Source organism: Manis javanica, chromosome 16 (assembly GCF_040802235.1).
Source record: "Manis javanica isolate MJ-LG chromosome 16, MJ_LKY, whole genome shotgun sequence".
Classification (NCBI taxonomy): Eukaryota; Metazoa; Chordata; class Mammalia; order Pholidota; family Manidae; genus Manis; species Manis javanica.
Genome location: NC_133171.1, coordinates 37,790,287 through 37,812,160, shown reverse-complemented (window position 1 = coordinate 37,812,160; position 21,874 = coordinate 37,790,287). Strand labels below are relative to the sequence as shown.

Here is a 21,874-nt window from a genome sequence, read left to right as displayed (position 1 = left end):
CATGGGGCCCAGCCTCATGTACAATGCCTAATTGCCACCTTCCTCCTGTAGATGTTTCTCTACCACCACTGCCTGCCACACCCTCTTCCCCATCTTCCCCAGTGTGCAGGTGAGGAAGTTATCATTTGATATGCAAACAGAACAGAAGAAACATCACATCCAGAAGGACCCCTCGCTGGAATGCCCAGTGTTTGTTGAGTTCATCGGTGGGAGTGTCAGGGTGGAGAAGACACTGATAGACTGGCAGAGAGTGGTGAGGAGAGCATTACAAGATCTGAAGGAAAGGAGCATAGAGAGTGTGGACGGCGATCAGGCCATTCTGGAGGCTCACCCAAGTTGCCCTGCCGAATGCTGTGTTTGCTGCCCAACGTCACATTCTGGAGCCTTTCATAGCGTTCTTTGCACCTGAGCTCTGCAGGACAGAGGGCTGTCACCGAGAACTTGTTATTCATTTTGTGAAAACTCCAACCTTTTGCAATGAAGCCGGATTGGCTGGAGTGAGTGGGACAGCAAGTTGGCAAGAAAGGCATATAAATCACCACGGAAAGGGAGCCCCAGGACTCTATGAGCACTAGAGTTTGGCAGGGTGGGGGTCCTGACAGAAGGGTGCTGATGGAAAAGGAGGTTGGACTTGCATTTGCAGGAAAGAAGTCAAAGAAGACAGAACTGAGAAAAGAGCTTTGAACTAATCAGACTAATCTGGTGATTAGTTCATTGGTCAAGAAACAAATTTCAAGACTTTGGGGAGAAGCAGAGCTAGAGTTTGGAAGTGACAGGATAGAGGGAAGGAACAAGCAAATGAGAAAAGCAGCCAGCAATAAAGAAGAGCTCTTCTGATTTGCTTTGGAGTGTTTGCTGGGTTTCTTCTGAGAGGAGGGGATGGAGGTAGCAAGGGGGTTAGATCAGCAGAGACCTAAGCCTATTTATAATTGGAAGCAACATGCAAAGGAGAGAGGCAGGCCAGGCAGCTTGGAGAGCAGAGGAACTGTCCAGAACGGCCATCTATGGAAACAATGTAGGGGGTATTATCTGCTTCCATTAGTTTTATTGCCTTACTGAGGGTAGAGCTGACACATACTCAAGCACACATAATGTAAGCGTACAAGTGGGTAAGTTTTGACATGGATGCAACCCATGCATCAGTATGTTGTTTATATAATCTGTATGTTGAACCTAGTATGTCCTGTGCGCTGCTGGAGTCCCTTCCTCTGGCCTCTCCCCATACCACTGATCTGCTTCTTGTCACAGTAAATTAGTTTGCAAAGCCTACAACTTCATATAAAAAAAACCATACAACAAGTGCTCTTTCTTCTCCGGTCTTCCACTCAGCACGATTGTTTTGAGATCCGTTTATGTCGTTGTCTTACAGTTTCTTGTTTATCTCACAGCAGCTGTACTGGTTTCCTGTGGCCACTGTGACCAACTACCACACACTGGGTGGCTGTCACAACAGAAAGGCATGCTCTCACGGTTCTGGAGGCCAGCAGTCTGAAGTCAAGGTGTGTCACCAAGGCCGGTTCCTTCTGAGGCTCTGAGGTTCGATCCGTTCCACGCCTCTCTCTTAGCTTCTGGCGGCTGCTGGCAACCCTGGGCGTTCCTTGGCTTGTGGAAACGTCACTGCAAATCTGTACCGCAGAAATGGACAGTGGAAAAGGGATTGGAATAGAGGGACTGAGGGATGAAGGTAAAATGAGGAAGTAGGAAATAACAAGTAGAATGAACTGGAAGGTGTTGAGGGGAAGTTGTGGAGAGCTTTCCGACTCAGCCTTTCAGTCAGAAGTTTTTAGCTTCTCACGGCAGTTTACTCCAGTGTAGGTTTACGTTTTACAAGGAAAGTAATTTCTGAAGAGGCCCAACTTGTGTGTTAGGTTGACTGTGATGCCGCGGTCGGGCACTAGGAGGCGCACCGTCGCGCCTGGAGCTGCCTGGTACCGACTTCAGGGCCTTTGGGAACCTCTGTCGCTGTAGTACACGGCCTTGGCTGGTAGGTGGCTTCCCACAATTGCAAATGAAATTGAGCCCAACCTATTTCACTTTTTCTTTCTGCTCTTGATCTCAAAAAAGTCTACTGTTCTACTCCCCTGCCCTTTTTTGGAACAAAACTTCTCAAAAGGGCAGCTAGTGGCTGCCGTCTCTGCTTCTCACCTCCCATCTGCTTCCCCACCCACACTAGGCAGGCTCCTGCACCAGTGCCGCACCCCCGCACTGCACCCCCTTGCACTAGGCTCAGCACGGCCTCTGTGCTACCAAACGTGACGTCACTCTTCGGGCCTTGGGCTCCTCTCCTTCATGATGCCGGACTGCATGGCTGTCCCCTGCCTCACCGACACCTCCTCAGATTCTTTGACTGGCTCCCAGGCTGCTTCCCTTCTCCCCTCCAACTGTCCTCTCATCCTAGATGACGTCCTCCACCTATCATGAGCAGAAGTGTGACTTCCGATGCTAGATCCTAAAAGACGTGGCCGACCGTTGGATTGCTTGCTCCCGGAGTCAGCTCATCCCTCCCGTGGACACCCAGACCACCCTGCAGAGAGGCAGGCGTGACAAGGAACTGAGGCCTCCTGCCAGCGGCCAGCGAGGAGCCAAGGGTTGCCCCGACTTGGAAGGAGATCAGCCGGCAGATCCTCAGTCAAGCTTTCAGGTGACTGTAGCCCCTGCGGATGGCTTACCTTCTGAGAGACCCTGGCCCAGGACCGCCCAGCTGAGCTGCTTCCAGACCCTTGACCCTCAGAAACTGCATTAGAAAATAAATGTTAGTTGCTTTAAGCCGCTAAACTTTGGGGTGGTTATGCAGGAATAGAGAACTGATACACCCACGCCTGCCTCTCTGATCTCACCTTTCAGTGCTTTCTCACCTGTTCCTGCGTCTGCCCACCTGCTGTGCCTGACACACACCAGAGTCGTTCCTGACCCAGGCCACTGCCCTCCCAGTTTACCCTACATCTCATGTTTGGAGTCTTCCTGTTATCCAGGACTTAGTCTTCTATTCTCGGTTAACCACTTCCTCATCACCATCCCCAAAACTGTCCATCACACTGTGCTGTTTTATTTTCCTGGCAGCACTCATCACTAATTATAATTAACTTTTTCATTGATCAGTTCATTTACACATTGTCTGACCAGGAAAATGCTCTTGTATGTACCATGGTATCCTCTGTGCCTACAAGAATGCAGGGAAAAAATGCACTCAAGATACATTTATTGAATACAATAATGAATAAAATCCTTTAAATATTATTTACTGGAACCATAATCCTTAAGATCATCAGTTTCTGAGGTCGGAGTCTATATTTTTTTTGGTGGGGGGGATATGCATGGCTAGTCTGTTGATTTAGAATGTTGCAATTCTGTTGAAAGTTCCAAAGGACAAATACATTCAAACATAGCTATTGAGTACAGAGGAGAGGTGAACAAAGATTGCTGAAGAAAGTGGAAGGCAGGATGTGTCAAAGTCAACACATACTGAAGTTTTGCTGACTCACGGCTGCCTCATCCAAGCAGCTCTGGTGGCAGTGTTCCTAATACATGCTTGTTCTTTAAGAAGATTTTGGAAAATTGGCAAGTTAACAAACATAACAGCTCAAATCTTGACCCAATTCCCTCTGTGTGGTCAGAGAAATTAATATCTACTTTTTTCATGAAAATGATAGGTGGTGGATGGATCAAATGCCAAATCCAAATGATTGTATAACAAACGTCTTTATGTTTTTATGTCACAGATTACCCAGGAATGATATTCAACATAGTTAACATCTGGCATAGTAAATATAAGTTAATATATAAATCAGTATATACACCCAAAATTAAAAACACATTTCCTTATATTTTCTAACCACACTATGCATGGCATGAAAAGGGATAAAACTATAGTGCAAGCTAGTCACAAAGCATTGCAATCACTTCCAGCCGTTTGTGATTCTTGTAAACTGCCCACGCACTCTGGAATCTTTAGGCAGGCAGTGGGTGCCTTCCTCTATGAAAGCCACAAGCTTCTGTCAGGGGGCCCTTTCCTGTATCTATGACCCTCAGTGCATTCCTAGGTCCCTCTCCTGTTTGTGGCCTTCTCACATTGAGGATGGGGGAGGTAAAGTCCTCCCACTGTGACCTCTACCCTAGAGAGCACCATGTCACCATCCCTTGAGGTATCTGAACCCTACTAGTTTTGTAAACAGGCATTTCATTAAATTCTCCTCAGCCACCCTTTTTGAGATAAGGTGATACCTCATTCTTCTTGTGTTCACAGCAACAGCCACAATGAGGTAAATCTTACCAAGTTCACTTCAGGATAATAAAAAGCATTTACAAAATATGTTATCCACTGGGGAAGGCTAGGTGTGATGAGGTTGAGAACCTCTGTTCTCAAGCAAGGGTGTAAGAACATAGTGTTGGAGGGATGTACGACAAAGGCCTCTCCTGCTCATGAATCCCTTGAGCCTAAGCTGAAGAGGGAGGATAAATGTGCAAAGGCAACCAGAAGCCTCCCGGGGAAACAGGTGGGCACCTCTTGGCTGGGCTGTGTTGACCTGACACGGAGTAGACATTAAGCATAGAAGCTATGTGCCCTGTGTCTCTGTTCCACCCCACTCAACAGGGAGAAGGCCATGCTATGAAAATGGGCAGTTGGACCTAGGGCCCTGGGCTCAATCCCATGGATCCCAGAGTTCCCCAGAGGAACCCAAGGTACAGGCTCAGCACGCAGCTGAGTCTAGAAATCACTGTGTCTCAGCCTCTCCTGCACAACGACATGCCGGGGTAAATGTCTGTACATCTCCCTCTGTAGTTGGAGATCGCAGGCCCGAAGGACAGAGAGAGGGAGACTCCTCTTCCAGCTCAGGTGGAAGCTCAGGTGGACTAACGGTGGCCAGGGTGCCCACCGATCTGTGTCAGATCAGGCGGTCTACGGGACCACAGGAACTCCGTGCGGCAGAAGGACAGCGAAGAGCAGGCATCCCAGGATTCCAGGGGAGGACTGGTGGGATTGTCTGTTGGTCTCCAGGCTATTTGACGCCTTGAATGGAAGCATCAATCAGATTTAACATGGGAAAGAGACTGGGGGTGGAGCTGAGGGGAAATGTTCTTGCTATTCTGAGATGGATGCTTGAGTGACTTAAAATGAATATTTAAAAGATGTGATTTGATTGTTTATAATCAGCTGGGAAAGTAGGGTATATAGCTACACTTCAGGTGTGCCGTATTTTCCTTAGGACAAAATCCAAACTTGTTGCTGTGGCCTTCAAAGTCCGCAGGACTGTGGGCCCTGTTTCATGATCTTCCCTCGTTGTCCCCACTCCCAGCCCGTGCTTCAGTGCTCCTGAGCTGATGATGCCTCTTTCCTCATGCACACCATGTCCCGTCTCTCTCTCTCGAAGCCCCTGGCCCTGATGAGCCCCTGCGAGGATTCCATCCCTGCCGCCCAACCTGTCACTAACTGCGACTCCTCTCTCCTTCAGATCTCACATCATTCATATTTCCTCACTTGAGAAACCGTATCTGACCCACTGATTCTGGAAAAGGTGTCCTGATGAGCTTCGTGCTCAGTATGATCTCATCCCCTAACGTGGTGGTGTTGTAGATTAAACGGATATGTTGAAGTCCTGACCCGAAGTACTTGAATGTGACTTGATCTGTAAAGACAGTCTTTGCAGATGTAGTGAAGTCAAGGTGAGGTCATACAGGATGGGGGTGGGGGAGACCCAAGTGCGATTACTGCCATCCTTTTAAGAAGAGGGAAACTAGGACAGAAACACACACACCCACATGTGACAACAGAGACAGAGATTGCAGAAGCCCATCTCCTAAGCAAGAAATGCCAACGATTGCTGGCAACCCTCAGAAGCCAGGAAGAAGCAAGGAAATATCTTTCCCTGAAGCCTTCAGAGAGAGCAGGGCCATATCTTGAATTCACATGAAGAGCTTCCAGAACTGTGAGAGAATTAATTTCTATTGTTTTTAGACACTAAATTTGTGACTGTTTGTTATAGCAGCTATAGGAACCTCATATACAATGTATGCATGATTTGGGATTACGACTATCTATTTTTCTATTTCTCTCACTTGAGTAAGCCCCATGACCACAGAGTATATCTGGCTTGCTCACCATTGTTATTAACCCAGCCCCTGAGACACTGAATGATCCATATTAGACATAAAATAAATAAATATAACTTCCATAATTGAATAGAAAAAAAGGCTGACTACCTGAAGGAAAATGATTCCATTAAAAAAAGACAGAGAAAAAAAGGCTTTAGGTGTAGGTCAGGAAGGTAGCAAACTGCGAAAGGGAAGACTATTTTTGTGTAGCTGAGAATGTCAGATGAAAATTTCTACTTCTCTTTTTGACAAGGTATATAACTGTTAAATATAAAAATTTCTCAGATATATCAAAGAGTCCATGAAAGGTTTTCTCCTTTTATTTTTAAATCCAAGAAACAATTTAGGAGGCTATCATGATTTCATATTTGATCAACAGAAAATAGATTGCATTGAAACCAAACTGGCAGAGTTAATTTCTAATTAAACTAACACTTCTACTTTGGGAAGGATTATTAGTCTCACAACAAAGATCTACATGTAGGTCAAGGATTTTAGTTTTGAAAAACTTCAGAAGATGGGTCCTGAGGGTGCTGGACAGCCAGGCCTGCTTTAATTCATCCTGAAAACCTTCTTTAATTTCTCTAAAGTTTTCTCATCCAAGGGAGGCTTCCTCTGCCCGCCAGGCTGCAGGAACTTCTTCACAGTAGGGAGATTGCTGATTCTGCTTTTCAGGGCCTATAATGCACAAGAGCAGAGTCTCTGAGGGCAGACAAAGACCAGCCCAGCAGGGGCACCACCCAGGCATCTGGAGACCCCTGTACACGAGGACCAGCTGGGTCCCCTCCCTCAGCACCAGAATGAGGCTCCCAGCGAGGAGGGAAGGCAGGAGGAAGAAAATACAGCTCGGTACCATTTTCCCCAAAACTTATTTGTTTCCAACTTTATCCAGCTTAAAGCCATCCCTGTTTTCTGCCCTGCCCACGAATCCTGTACATTCATTGCTCCTGGGCAATGCAAGGAACAGCCAAGCGTCTGTCACGTCAACACAAATAAAGTCTCTCAACTTAGAAACTGAGCTGAAACTGAAGGCAGAAAACACAAAAGGAAAACCACAGGGCCGGTGAAAACTGCCTTGTCCACTGAGAGAGATATGGGGAGAGAGGGGAGCCTGGGCAGACAGGAGCCCAGTGTCTGAGAGAAGGAACAGGAGCAGATGGGAGGCAGCCAGAAGGAAGGAGACCTGCTCACACGGACTCAAGGGTGGAAGGAGAAGGACACACCTGGGGTAAAGGGAATCCCAGAGGAAACGAGGACAGAGACCGTCAGGGAGCAGGCGCTTGGCAGGGAAATGCCAAGTGCTGAGTCCTTCTGATTTGCAAAAGTCAACTTATTCTCCCTGGAAAAGCATCCACCTGAGATCTCCTTGGCATAACAGGATTCTTTTCAAGCCTCCCCAGAGCCTAGGAGCTGATTTTGGAGACCTGGGGGCGGTGGAGGCCTGGACAGTGATGCGGACCCAAGAGTCCAAATACCAGATTCCAAGACAGGCCACGTGGGCCTTCCCTCTGGAGGCTGCGACTGACCTTCAGCAGTGGGAAGCCGACCAGGAGGCTGGGGTCAAACTCTTCCACGTAGTAGAGAAGTTCAACCAGGTGCACGTCAGCCTTGCTCAGCCTGTTGCCCACAAGGTAGTCTTGTCCGTGGCTCTTTAACACCTGGCGAATCGGGGGCATGAGATGGTGGGCACAGGCCCAGCCAGGCTGGGTCCCCCTGCTCCTCCCGCATCTCCCCAGCCTGACATCTGCCCCTCTGCTGCCGCCCTGGGTGAGGGGAGGGTGTGGGGCTTCAGACCCCCTGCACCACCCTGATCGGGGAGACGGGGAGAAGTGGGTCACTGCTGCTCTTCCCTCACTCCTCAGTCGAAGAGCAGGGCCCCATTTCCTGCTCCCACGCCACTGTGGGTCCCTCACCTGCGTGGGCTTAGCTCCTGCTCTGGATGTTTCTGTCTAGGACATGTACTGTTTAAAGATATCTACTATGGGAAAGGATGGAATTCTATTTTCTCTGTCCCACACTACTTTCCTCTAAAGTCTGCCCCCAGATTTGTAAATTACTTTTTCCTTAACCTCCCCTCATCTGTCTCTTCCTCCCGCCCCACTTTCCCCTCTCTGTTTAGATGTATGTCATGAATCCCCAAAGCACTACTGCATTCTCCCGAAAGGCAGCTGATCCTGTCTGCCTACACCTATTGTCGGGATATTTTACAATAATACAATATGTATTTTTGTCATCATGTCCTCCCGGGCAAAAGGCTCCTGCACAGTACCCTGCAGGACCTGCTCCAATCTCTAGTGTGCCTCTCAGAGCCTTCCACAGCCCAAGCTCTGATGATCACCATGCACGCTTTGCCCAATGGAGAATTCTTTTCTAGGTCCCCATAAGCTGGTATTTTACTGACAAATAATGAGTTGGACGTAACTGGTACAATTCTTCCTCATAGTTGATTTTGATTAAAGGCTTTGAGAGTCAAGTTTCTACATTAGCATTCAGGAAGGCTCACTGGAAGTGACGGTCAGTGCCCCAGGAATGCCAAGGCACTCGCTTTGGTTCTTGTCCTCTAAGCGCAGTGCCCCAGATGCCAAACAGCCCACTTACATTTTCAAACACAAGGAGATAGCGATTTGTTGTTTTCTCTTTGATCTGGGCAATCTTGGCATCTTTTTCATTCGGTGGACATATTGGCAAAAGCATGATCATTTCATTTAAATCTGCTATACCTTCTGCATACATATCAATGCTGGAAGACAAAAGTGACCAGATTGTTCCATGGTTCCTGCCTTAGATTTTACATTTAAAAGTGTAAAGGTATGGGGCATCACCATTCACCATTCAAAGTAATTCACCTCCACTGGGTGCCATTTTTACATGCTGGTTATTGAGCTTTCATTTTTTACTTAACCTTTCATTCTAGAAGAGCTATTGAGGTAGACCTACGACTCAAATTTTCATTGCACACATGACCAAATATAGGGATGAAGAGCATCGTCAACCTGCCAGAGTCACTTGTCTTAGAGAACTTGGTGGAATCAGTGCCAGTAACCACTAAGACCGTATCTAGGGTTTTCCATCTCTGCTGTAGTTTGTTCTGTGCCACAGATGTAGTGTGTTCATAGCCTGGGACATGCTCCTAAGTATCACCAGGACCTTACACAGCCATCTGGGTCATGTCCTCTCACCAGCCATGTGCATTTATATGCCCCCTATGAGCAGCTCTTCCATTCATTTCCCACAGAATATGGTTCCAAAACCCTGTCTGGGTACTGTTGCCCATCTCTGGCCTTATCTGCATTGCACTAGGAGGATCTCAAGACCTTCTCCTAAAATATCCCTGAAACAGTACAATTCTTAATATAGTTCCAACCACTGCATATTGCAGGAGGTTTATTTTATTGTCTCAACCTGGACTTCCTATAAAACATTTTTCTAAAACAAAAGCTTTATTGACATATAATTTACACACCACAATGTCATTTTCTTCAAGTTTACTATTTTGTTATATTTAGTACAATCACCAAATTCTGTAGCAATACCAAACTCTATTCCAGAATATTTTCATACTCCCAAAAGAAATGCTATGTGCTTTCATAAGAATTCCATATTCTTCCTTCCCTCCAGCCACTGACAACCACTCAACTATTCTGTTCCAATGGATTCGAATGTTCTGGACATTTCATACTATTGAAATCATACAATGTGACATTTAGCTTCTTGTTTCTCTTATGTAACACAATATTTTCAAGGTGTATGTATGTTGCACCATGAGTCACTGCGTCATCCCTCTTCATGGCCAGATAATGTTCCGTTGCTGGATAGACCACCCTTTGTTCATCCATTCATCAGTTGATAGACATTTGTGTTCTTTGTTTTTGAATATGTGAAACAATGTTGCTATGAACTTTTATGTACAAGTTTCAGTGTGGCTCTCCTTTTCATTCTCTTGGGTGTACACCTCACAGTGGGATTGCTGAGTTATAAGGTAACACTAAGTTTCACTTTTTAAGTAACTGCCAGCAGCTCCTTACAAAACATGAATTTCAATCACGAAGTCCCATCGCACCAGAGAGGAGATCCCCACATAGAGTTGTACTGACTAAATCTGGCTGCTTCAGACTTGTATCAAAATATCCCTGGTCACCCTGGCTTCTTGAGGACCAGCCTCTGCTAACCCTTATCAAGTGGCCGGCACCTGTAACTGCCTGGTAAGTCAGGTTCCTGGTCGCCCCTCTTACAGTTTCTGGAACTTGAGAAGCAGCTCCCTCGGATCCTTCTCCTCCCCAGCATTAGCTTCTAGAAACTCAGGCACTTTGTCCCTGTCCCTAACTGTGGGCTGGCATCCAGCCCCTAAAGGCCTGAGTCCCTGGGGTCATGATGCCACCATCCCCCTGCTCCTTACAAAGCCACACTCACCTGACTCCACCCCAAGCTTACTAGTCCCTCATCGTCACAGGTCTCCCTCTTCTGACCTCAGTTACATCACGCAGTTCATGATCTCTACAAGCACCGTGATGCTCACTCAGAGAAAAAACTTAATTGTTTCTGTAATCATTAATGAAATAACAGAAAATATACTGTACAAGGCTCTCTCCTTTATGTCCTTCCCATAGAGGTTGTGTTTGGTGGCAATGTAGTTGAGAATGGCTCTGGTCTGTACCAGCTTCATTCCATCAATTTCGACCATTGGCACTTGCTGGAACATCAAACTCCCATCTTTTCAAAGAAGAAAAAAGAGAGAAATGTTGTATGGATTGCACACTTTTAGGCTGAAAACTAAAGATGTAAAAAGAATAAAAATTATTGCATAGTAACATTTAAATAGAAATAGTATGTTGTTTTTAGCTCCCTATATCCTTTTTTTTCCCAAACTACCTTTAACTTTAAGATGTTGTTTATCTTTTTATTCCCCATCTACAAAGATGGTAGGTCCCTGTAATTTTTGCAATTGCTTTATCTTCATGGATATTTTAGGAAGAAGTTGGAGACAGGCTGCAACAGAACGTCTAGCCAGATGCCATTTCAGGTGAGACGTTCCCGAAGGAAGGCTCTTGGGGCTCATGGCGTTGAGGCCAACTCCAGGAGATTTCTAGTGGAGTGTTCTGTGGCTCTTCACTTTCTACCCCCAGGCAGTGTGTGCAGGGCAGGCCATTTCCTGACTCCACTGTGCTGGTCTTGGTCTTTCTCCCCCTCCTCATATTGTCACCTGGCCTTTCAACTAACCCTAAGCCCACCCCGGTACCAGCGTGTGTGATGTTGCTTTGCAGGCCTGTCAGAAAAAAGGTGTTGGAGCGTCCTGGGGCAGGTGGACCCTGGTTCCTGACCTGACACAGCTCACTCAGTGAGGAAGGCAGGAGAAAGCAAAGAGAGGGCATGCTCCCCAGGCCTTGAGGACGGCTCTCTCAGCAAACACTCAGAGCCCTTCCTAGCCCCCAGAGACTTCGAAGACGTGCTCAAGGGGTCCCGCTGCTCACGTCTGAATCACTTTCTCCCTCCCCACTGCCCCCAATGCCCAAGGTACGCACACATCAGCATTGCCTGGTCTCAAAACATTAACTTATGACTTTACCAGATACTGTCATTAGAGGCATTTTAGATATGTGGTCTTACCATTTTTTAACTTGTCAAGGTCTTCTGGAGTTTCAATATATTTCTCTTCGAACTGGGAAGCAGAAACAGTAAATAAGTGCCTGCTATTTTCATTCCATTGCATTACAGAATTTTAAACTTCAATGGCCCCATGTGGTATGTAATAATGTAATACAGACAAGATAAGACTTCTGAGTTTGGCAGGTACCCAGAGGAGTGTGAACACAGCCACGTGGACATTTAGATGAGACCATCAAGAATAGTGCAGCACATGACGGCTCATACTTGTAGGAACGATTCACCTCCACCTGTACCGATCTCTGTCAATGATTAGGTCATGATTGGAGGGGGATGTCAGTGTAGGCAAGGGAGTGGGAAATTCCCTAGTTATGGAGCTTAATGCCTGAGGAAAGCCTGTCTGTCTGTCTGTGTGAGACAAGGACAGGACATTGTGTGTCTCCTGCAACGGGCATGCCATGGGGCCAGTGACCACCTAAGATGCTGCCATCAGGGGCTTTTGCTGTCATATATCATGCTGTCGTTGGTGCTGCATGGAGGGTACAATGGGCCCTGGTTGCCACACAGTTTTAACTCTTTCAACTTAGAATTTCTCTACTAGAAAATATGGGACACGAGGTTAGAATTCCCAATTTAAGAAAGGAAAGAGAATCCCCAAACTATTTTTTAAATTTTAACCTATAAGCTTTGGTTTTTGGTAGGAATGCCTGGGTCTGAATGTCACCTTTTCAGGCACTGGCTTCTTGACCTGGGACAAATTACTGAATCTGTGTCTCAGTATCCTCACCTATAAAATGAGTATAGACATAGTTCCTGTTTAATAGGTTTGTATAAAGATTAAATTAGTAATGTATGCAAAGGTCTTTGAATAGTACCAGATGTGCATAGGTACTCAATAAACATAAGATATTACGTTTTTGAAGGACCAGACTGAAGTCCCACACATTCACGAGAAAGTGTGATCCCAGGGGTTACGAGGCTGAAGGGAGCACACTGGGAGGTTCCCTCTCCGGACACCTCCTCACCTCAAAACCCCCTGTATTGCTCTCACCTGAGGGACAAGGTCGCTTGAGTTTGTCCATAATTCCCTTCTCATCATTTCATCCCATGTTTTATTTTAAACACAATTCTTTATGGTAAAAGTTTGGGGGTTTGGAAGTTTCTGACTTGCTTACTGAAACAGCGTCTTGTGGGTCTACACATTCCCACAGGACCAGACTGAAATCCCCAGAGATGCCAGGTCCCTGTGTCGGGACCAAGAAGTGGTGCTCCCAGCGGCCCCTCCCGAGGGCAGCGCTCAACAGAGTCCCACAGAAACGCACCAGGGTTTCCACTGGGAACACAGCAGCTCAACACTGTGAAATGCTTGAGTGCCCTCCCAGGCGCCCCCACCCCTCCTTTAATCCCCTAGCTCCTTGTCTGCCTCGGCACTGGAAGGTGAGCTGCCTGAGGGCAGGGCCGCGTCCGCCTTGCTCATCCGTGTATGTCCAGGGCCCAGCACAGAGCCTGAACTTATAGGCGCTAAAAAAATCACTGCCGAGTGGATGTATTAAATCTTCAACAGGCAGTTTGTCACAATCCACTCCTCCTCATAATTGTGGTTTATGCTTTAACTTAATTACATTTATTTCCTAATGTCTCATTTTTTATCTCTTTATTAAGGAAATGTCTAGCATATACAAAAATAAAAATGAAAGTACAATGACCGTCCTTGTACTTATCACACTGCTTCAATAATTGTCAACTCAAGTTAACCTCATGTTATGTATATGCCCATTCACTATCTCATAATAATTTGAAGCAAATTCTAGATATCATATATTTCACCTTTAAATCCTTCAATGTGTATCTCTAAAAGATAAAAAACTGTTTTGAAAATAGCCATATTACATTATCACACCTAAAATGTCAATAATCATTCTTCAATATCAACTAATATTCATGATCATATTTTTAATTGTTGCATAGATGTCATAAACATATTTTAGATTGTTCAAACCCAAATAAGGCCCATACATTGTGATTAGCAGCTCATAATTATTTTGTGTGTTTTTATGAGAAGAAATTTTAATAATATAATTAGGTCCAATCTCTTCATCTTATAATAACTGGCAATTTTTTTTTTTTACTGTTAACTCCTGACAGGGCATTTAGTAAGTTTCTTAGCTTATGTGCAGAAAGTACTTTGAGGCAGTCGATTTTAGATCCCACTTAGACAAAAGAACTCAGATTCAACCTCTACTCCCGCCGCAGCCAGGAGCCACCGGATGCACTCCATTCGGCCTCGTCCATTGAAGTAGTGAAGCGTGGGCTTCCCCATGATGCCGTCTCCTGGTGTCTCTAAACATGAATGAATGAATGAATGAATGAATGAACGAACGAACAAGCAAAGCAATGAGCAAGGGAACAAATGGATAAAGCCAATGAATGGATGCACTTTATGATGCACTGTTGAACAGAACCAACAATAATGAGAGTATCGGCCTTCCTCATGGCAAAGCTGGGAGAATCCCCAAACTGTCTTCCTTGAGCCAAATTCTTACCCATCAGCAGCCAACCCCAGGAAACTGCTCTCAACCTTTCTCATGTCTCCACTGGGTATAAAATCTGATTGTCCTGGCAGGCTAATAGATGAGAGTCTGTGCTAAGGATACATGTCTGAGTGTTAGAGAGAAGGGAAAGGATTAAAGAACTAATATTAATTGAAAATCTCCTTATGATCCTGGCCCAAAGCCAGTCCCTTTGGGTATGTGGTATCTTTAATCCTCATAAAAGCCCCACACCCCAGTTGTTAGTATACCATTCTTTCAGTTACTGAAACCAAGGGTCAGAGGATCCATGACATGCCCATGGCCACAGTCCAGTTAGTGATGAGCCTGGAAATCCACACCCAGTACTAAAAAAGAGGGCAGGGCTGGAACCCACACAGATGCCGCCCTGGGAACCTCTGTGGGAACCTGAAACCAGAGGACTTCCCCGAGGGGAGGAGCACGAGGGAGCAGTCAGTCTTCAGGTCCATGGCTGTTCTGCTGCATTTGTTTAAAAGTTGAAATTAGGGCTAAGACTCGCTGTAGTTCAAAAGACCTTAATTCTTCCCACAGACAAACGATGCCAATTCCTATTTTTGGGGAATTCTATATTCTACTAGGTGCATTTTATAATCTAGAAAAGAGGATGCCTCTGCATTAATTTTACAGTACATAGAATGGAACTAACATTTGTTCAATGTCTGTCATACAGTGGACATTTTCACCTATTTATCTTCACTTAATCCTACAAAAATCACCTTAGGTAGATTTTGTTTTGACTCTCATTTTACAGTTGGAGATACTAAGGTTTCCAGAGTAAGTTGCCCAAAGTAAGTGGTGGACCTAGGACTCAAACCTACATCTACTAGAAACCCAAGAGTAGGCTTTGTTTTCTGTATTCGTGTTTTTAAATGTATACATGATAATCCTTCAGGGGATTGTGAAATCCACCAATTTTTAAAGTGAAATCGAAGAAAGTAGAAAATGTCAGAGTGCATTATATATAGAAAAGGTCAGCATCATTTCATGAGTTTTTTAGTTTCAGTGACATGTCTGTTGCATGTATGGACATTGCATGTTGTATGCACTCATTTGGTCATTATAAAGGTCAAAGATACTTTCGTTATGTCCAGTCAGTGATGTTTGAAAGCCCTGGCTCTATCCCAGGCTGCATGAGAAGTGCACATAGTGGGCAACCAAAGAATGGAATTCCAATGGCTATACCTTTAGACAGAACTAGTGCTGGCATGTTCTGGAACACACAGGACTCAATAAAAACAGGAGTCCCCAAAACCTGGACTTAGGGAGGAAAAGTTGCATTTTCTATCCAAATCCCAAGCTCTGTTTAGAAAACATTAAGATTCTCTTTGAAAATGTTGTTGTTGTGGAGTTTGGGATACAAATATACTTCTCTTTACCCAGTGGCTATACCTCTGAAAAAGTTTGTGTGCTTGGATCTGAGATATCAAACGGTTTTCAATACCCACATGTTTAATGTGAGGCTCAATAGTCTAATTTTCAGAAAGTAAAGACTTTTTTGGAAATAGACTTAACTCAGCTGTCTTGTAATTGCATATTTTGTTTATTGCGCTTTCTTATCATGAGATGTGGAGATGCTATGATTCAGCAGAATAAGAAGAATAAAGCTTGTACTGATGCATGAAGTGTGCTTGCTGTGGACTAGAGTGATTCAAACCCTCACACTAAGCTCCCTTAACCACTGACTGTGGATCCGGTTACAAAGGGAAATAATTTTTATCCTATATAATGTCTTATCAGCAACTTTCTTCACCTTGAGATTAGGAAAAGCAGATGTGCACCCTGAACCTTGACCCAAAACGCCCTGCAATCCAGGTTGACTAATCAGTGGAGCACTAATCTTTCCACAGAAGCCAAATAAAAAGAGCCATTATATGACTTATGTGAAGAGAAGTTTGCAGATATATAGGAAGTCTCCAAAGGCCCGAACAAAACTGGGGGAAAAGGCATCACAAAATTTTGCCTAGCTAACAGAAAATAAGAACTACAGAGATTCGATGGTTTGCTGTGGGACCCCATGTATGTTAATGATTCGCTCAGTATCTGGCGAATGGGTCCATCCTCTACAGCAACCCTGGGAAACAGCTGCTAATATTCTGTCTTAAAGATGAGAAAACTGAAGTTAAAAGAGATGAATCAACTTTCCTAGGTCGTGCGTTTTGGAAGGGTTAGATTAGTTCCAACCTGCCTGATTTCAGGGCTGGGGCTTTTCTGCTCTGCTGCGTAAGGCTCCGCTTCTCTCTGACACCTTGTCTATTTTTTCTATTCAGAATCCGTTACCCAACTAACCGGTGAAGGGAAGGGAGAGAAGGAAACATCAAATCCACAACTTCCTTTCTGGTGGCTGATTTTGACTTGGTATGAAGAAAAATCAATGAAAATGTGCCTTCCTTTAATTTGATAGCCTAAAATACTGTGAGTTGAGGACTAATATATTTTACCTTAAGAAGGAAGCAGACTTAGAGTCCTCAAAAGCAACATATTCTAAGATAATTCCAGTAGTAAATTAAAGGAGTTCTGTCTCGGGGGTGGTCCTAATTACGGTGTTTCCTAGCAGGGAAAAGGGGGACAGAGACAAACCCAAACCCCTTCCTTATGAGGTTCTTAAACTAGGTCAGGTTGTTTAATCTATATGCCTCAAATATCTCTTCTAAAAATAGAGATAGTCATATCTATTTCTGAGAGTGTTGAGAAAGCTTAATTAGATAATATACATAAAATTCACAATGGGGACCAGCAAACACAAGCTCCATCCTGCTCCCAGTTCTTGGAGATGTATGAGTCTCTGACTATATTGGGTAGCATGTGTGTCTTCTTTCTTCTATCGCCTATCTATCTGTCCATCTGTCTATCTATCTATCCACCTGTCTAGCTAGCTAGCTATATCTATCTGTCTCTCCACCTATCTATCATCTGCCTGCCTGTCTTAGACATCTATATGTCTATCTATAGACCTCTTGATCCACAGAGCTCCAGTAGGAAGGCAATATCATATACAACCAGACTTCTTTCACGCAAGTCATTTAATGGCTCTTCTTATTTGGCTTTTGTGGAAAGATTAGAGCTGTTCACTGATTACTTAAGCAGGACTACAGGACATTTTTGGCAAAGGTTCAGGTAGGTCTGGCACATCATTAAACACAGGTTTTCACAGTCCTGAGACTTCAGTAGATCCCTGGTTCTGCTCCTATATGGTGCACCCAAGTGCCTGCCTCACCAGGCCTGGCCTCTGCTCCCACCCACTCTCTCTGGAATCCTTCCTGTCCCCAGGCAAGAGGAGACCCACTGCTTCTCCCTCCAGTTATTCATGGCACTGGTGCCAGATTTCACTGTCAGCTCTTGAGGAAAATGATCACTTCTCTCCAAAGTCCCAGTCCTTACCTGGGGAAGCAGACATGTCAGTGATCCACCTTTGACACTGTTTCTGGTTGACATGCAAATGCATTTCCTTCTTTAAAAAGTTACCTTCAGACTTCCTTAACTAGCATTCATTGAACAGTTTTCTATGCTAGGAAATGATGGCTGGCTGGGAACAAGATACAAGCCTGACGTGGTCTTGCCCCCCACAGGAGTTTAAATCTAGCCAAGAAGGTTTGTAGACAATTGACAATGTCCATAGGGCCCAGCAGGGACCCCTTTGCAGTTGACCTTTGAACAACTTGGGTTTGAAAATTCAGGTCTATTTATTTTTTTAATAAATATGTTGGAAAATTCTTTGGAAATTTGCAACAATTTAAAAATATTTTTTCTTTTCTCTATTGTAAGAATGTAGTGTATAATACATATAACAGACAAAGTATGTGCTAATCAACTGTTTATGTTATTGGTAAGGCTTCTAGTCAACAGTACACTATTTTATTAGTTAAGTTTTAGGGGAATCAAAAGTTATATGAGAATTTTTGGGTGTGTGGAGTCAAGGGAGTCAAAGCCCTTAACCTCTGCATTGCTCAAGAGTCAGCTGTAATTGGTTTCAAATCAAGATTCATGATTTCCTTAGCCAAGCAAGTCAGAGCCAGGTGAGAAGGTGCCAGGCTGAGAAAGCTGGGGTGCAGAGCCTTCTGCCTAGGTGGGCTCCTTCCTTCCATGGCAGTATCACAGTCTGCAAGCTGAGGGCTTCTTTGGGTCCCACGTGTTTGCAGTCCTACCCTTCTAATTAGGATCATGCCTCATCTTTACCAAACATTGCTCTCTGTAGCACCTTGCAAAATGCTTTTCCTTTGCATCACCATTTCAGCACCTTCTGCTGCAGGTACTATAGTTTTTCCCATGTATTCTGTGATGCCCCAGACCATCCAGGATTTTCATATGACTTCACTGAAACTCTCAGTCTCTCTTATCAAGACCTCTTTTTTTTCCCTCAATATTAATACTTATAAGAGTGCATTGTTGACTCTTACGTTCTGATTCTAATGACTTACATATTCTAGCCAAGTGAATTCCAGTGTTTTCTAGAAATGAATTAAGGTGTAAAGTTTGTGAATTTAAGGAAATATACCATTAACACTGTTGTCAAGTGCAACAAAATAAATGTATATTTGTATAATAAATAACTTCTAACCAAACAACAACCACAGGACAGTGAATCAGACCATTCCTCACCACGAAGAGTTACCCAGCCCAAATGTCAACAGTTCAGCACTGAGAAACCCTGCTCTAGCCATCTTCTAGGTTTGCCATGAGTTGGTTGAACCTCAAAGAAAGGACACTTGCCAGCTAACTAGTCATAGCAAAGACTGAATTAGAACCTAGACCTGCTGATATTTAGACTAATGTATTCCCATTATGAGGAACTTAATTTTGAATTTTCACATGATATATAGTATTACAGTAACACAATTCACAGGTATTGTGTGTTGATTAAAGTAGCCCCCCCCTTATCCCTGGGGGAGAGTTCTAAGACCCCCCAGTGGATCCCTGAAACCACAGATAACACTGAACTCCCTACATAGTATGCATTTTCCTATACATACATACCTGTGATAAAGTTTCCTTTATAAATCAGGCACAGTAAGAGATTAACAAGACTAATCATAAAACAGAACTATTATAACAATTCCCAGAATAAAAGTTATGTGACTATAGCGTCACTCTCTCTGTCAAAATATCTTATTGTGCTGTACTCATCTTTCTTCTTGTGATGATGTGAGATAATAAGATGCCTGTGTGATGAGATGAAGTGAGGGGCCCGATGTGAGCGTGGTGACGCAGCCCTGCAGGACTATTGGCCTGACAGTTTGTCAGAAAGATGATTATCTGCTTCCTGTCCAGGGTTGACTGGGGGAAGCAAACCATGGAAAGAACAGCCCTGGATAAGGGGAACAACTGTACTTCTACAGAGAAAATACCTTCAGCATAAACCCCTCCACTCTCCTTTGCACCAGGCATATTCTCTGATTGTCTAAAATCCTTCTTTTTCCTCCTCATATTAGTAGTTTATTCCATATCTAAATCCCCATGCCCTAGTTTTCTTAAGTCTTCATTTTTCCATATCTGTAGAGATGTGTCCAACAGCAATTGAATAAATAACTCTTAAACTGTCCCCTAAACACACCAAGAAGGCATATGAGTATAAAATAGACTTTCTCTCAGTGCAAAGGACACAATTTAAAGTATTTTTCTGGTGAGCTAGATGTGAGGATGTAAGGCAGTGTGTGAAGATCATAAAATCAGTCCTTACCTTATCAGTCTGTCTCTCACTGGGATCAGCAGCCCAAATGCCAATTCCTCAGGCATTTATAAGCTTTTTAAAAACAACTTAATAACTCCTCCTCACTGAAAGGTATAAAGTTCAGGTAGGGAAAAACCACTCCCACAGTGTTCTGGGGCCATGTATTCCACGGTAGATTAGAAGGAAAATGACAAGTCATTCTCCTATTATGAAACACTGGTTAATATATTCCTTTTCAAGGTTGGCAATTAAAAGATTAAACCAAACATTTCAGATTGATTGGACCCTCTTTGGCAGTCAGGGTCACTGGCTTTTTGAAGAAACTTACTGTTTCATGAGTTGGAGACGTAGACTAAGGCAGATGAAGTTCCTCTATGGTGAGCATGGCGAGGAGCCGATGTCAGTAAAGGGCAAGTAGATCTCTGGAATATTTTAATATTGAGTTGCAGATAAAACATAGGACACCCAAGTAAATGTGAATTTTAGATACATACTAAATGTTTAGAATATACATTGTATAGAACAGACATTAAAAATTATTTATTGTTTATCTGAATTGCAAATGCACACTTAACTGGCTGTCTTATATTTTATCTGCTAAAGCCGGTGACTCAATTTGTGTACTTTTTCCACTCTGCCATATTCAAATCAGCCTTCCTGACCTCTGGGCCATTGCACATGCCATTTGTTCTCTTGGAAATACTCTACCTTGAGCTACTAATATATACTAATATATATTTCCACCTACTACCTCCACTACCATGAGATTGTTCTGAAGCATATCCTAGACAACATATCAGAAATTCATCTATCAGAAGTTTAGTATGTTAATTTCTAAAAGTAAAGGACTCTTTTTTAATAAACATACTGTTCTCCAATCACAATAAATGTCTGTACTTCTTTAATTTCATTAAATTTTCAGCATTCTGATTTCTTTAAGTATCTCATGAAGGTTTCTTTGCAGCTGGTGTATTTGCATCAGAATCTGGGCAGGGGCCATACACAGCATTGAAGTGATGTGAATAAATACATGTTGAAGACCTGGGTGAATGAACAGATGAGAGTGTGGGGGAATGTGAGGAATTCCCAGAGCCCAGACTCACACCCTAGGTCCTCGTGGAGTGCATGGACTTGTGCAATTTAGACCCTTTCCGAGGATCGCTGGGCGTGCACAGGGCCACGCCGCACACCAGGAGCCCTCAGGCCAGGGAGGCAGGCACAATGGCCTCCAGGTTTCTGGCTGGTTTGCAGGGCTGTGTGGGAGGCCGATGAGAGCCCGAGGGCCCGGGAAGCAGCACCAAGGTGAGGAGCTCAGCGTGGTCAGGTGGGAAGGAGCCCAACACATAGGGTGGCAGACCTTTCCAGGCAGGAGGCAAGGGACCTTGCCATGCCCAGCTGGGGCACTGGGCTGGAGAGCAGGTGTGGGGAGGAATCCAGGCAGGCAATGGAGTCACTGAAGGAGTTAAGGGAAGTTTTGTTCAGATGTGCATTTTAGGAAAGCCACTCGGGTTGAAGGTAGAGAACAGGCTGGGGTGAGGGGAAGCTGTAGTCACTGGGCCCAGCCCACTAACTGCGGGGAAGCTCACTCTATGGGAGGGAGAATTATATGCCAAAGTTCAGATTCTCTGGGAGTGTTCATTACTGGCCATCCCTGTATGAGGCTAAATCACTTTCAATCCAGATAATCTGGCCCAGTGACAGGCCAGGGGAAAAGGGACTGTGTATGTATTCATTGACATATAATTTGTGCATATCATCTGTCCCCAGGTCTAAGGGACACTGAGTGAACCAAGAGTGAGGCTCATGCCCAGAGCCTAGCAGAACATCATGGCAGAGCGCTGATGTACCAAGGTGGTCATGGGCTGTAAGGGACCACAGACTCACCTGAGAGCACAGATTGGGTCTGTTCTCGTCATTATTCCCCCACCTTCTAGAACACGAGAGACTC

The 21,874-nt window shown here is 44.5% G+C and overlaps 2 protein-coding genes across 7 annotated transcripts in view; one reads left to right on the top strand and one right to left on the bottom strand.

The window, feature by feature from the left end:
• Positions 1-6,292, top strand: part of TMEM14A (transmembrane protein 14A) — a 30,904-nt gene extending 24,612 nt beyond the window's left edge. The window contains exons 6-8 of one of the 6 annotated variants that reach the window (XR_012126298.1): positions 1,389-1,499; positions 1,869-1,984; positions 2,399-6,292. Coding sequence is in view for 1 of the 6 variants with exons in the window: in XM_073224719.1 (XP_073080820.1) it covers positions 1,389-1,419 (31 nt within the window). In the remaining 5 variants the exon portion in view is untranslated. Of the gene's footprint in view, positions 1-1,388 lie in introns of all 6 variants that reach the window. The other 5 variants (XR_012126299.1, XR_012126297.1, XR_012126300.1 and 2 more) reach the window with 5 other exon arrangements.
• Positions 6,293-6,388: 96 nt separating this feature from the next.
• On the bottom strand, positions 6,389-20,086 carry LOC108404361 (glutathione S-transferase A1-like). The gene is made up of 7 exons (XM_037002782.1): positions 19,936-20,086; positions 13,928-14,031; positions 11,695-11,746; positions 10,668-10,800; positions 8,689-8,830; positions 7,617-7,748; positions 6,389-6,768 (listed from the first exon to the last, which is right to left on the bottom strand). The coding sequence occupies exons 2-7, from the start codon at positions 14,009-14,011 to the stop codon at positions 6,643-6,645; spliced, it is 669 nt and encodes a 222-aa protein (XP_036858677.1). The 5' UTR covers positions 14,012-14,031; positions 19,936-20,086; the 3' UTR covers positions 6,389-6,642.
• Between the last annotated feature and the right edge of the window lie 1,788 nt (positions 20,087-21,874).

Excerpts from the sequence above, each read along its gene's own strand:
- LOC108404361 (XM_037002782.1), bottom strand. The coding sequence starts at position 14,011 with ATGGGGAAGCCCACGCTTCACTACTTCAATGGACGAGGCCGAATGGAG. Across the intron at positions 10,801-11,694 it reads CCTTGACAAGTTAAAAAATG|ATGGGAGTTTGATGTTCCAG; the intron begins GTAAGACCACAT and ends TTCTTTGAAAAG. Across the intron at positions 7,749-8,688 it reads ATCTCCTTGTGTTTGAAAAT|GTGTTAAAGAGCCACGGACA; the intron begins GTAAGTGGGCTG and ends CCGATTCGCCAG.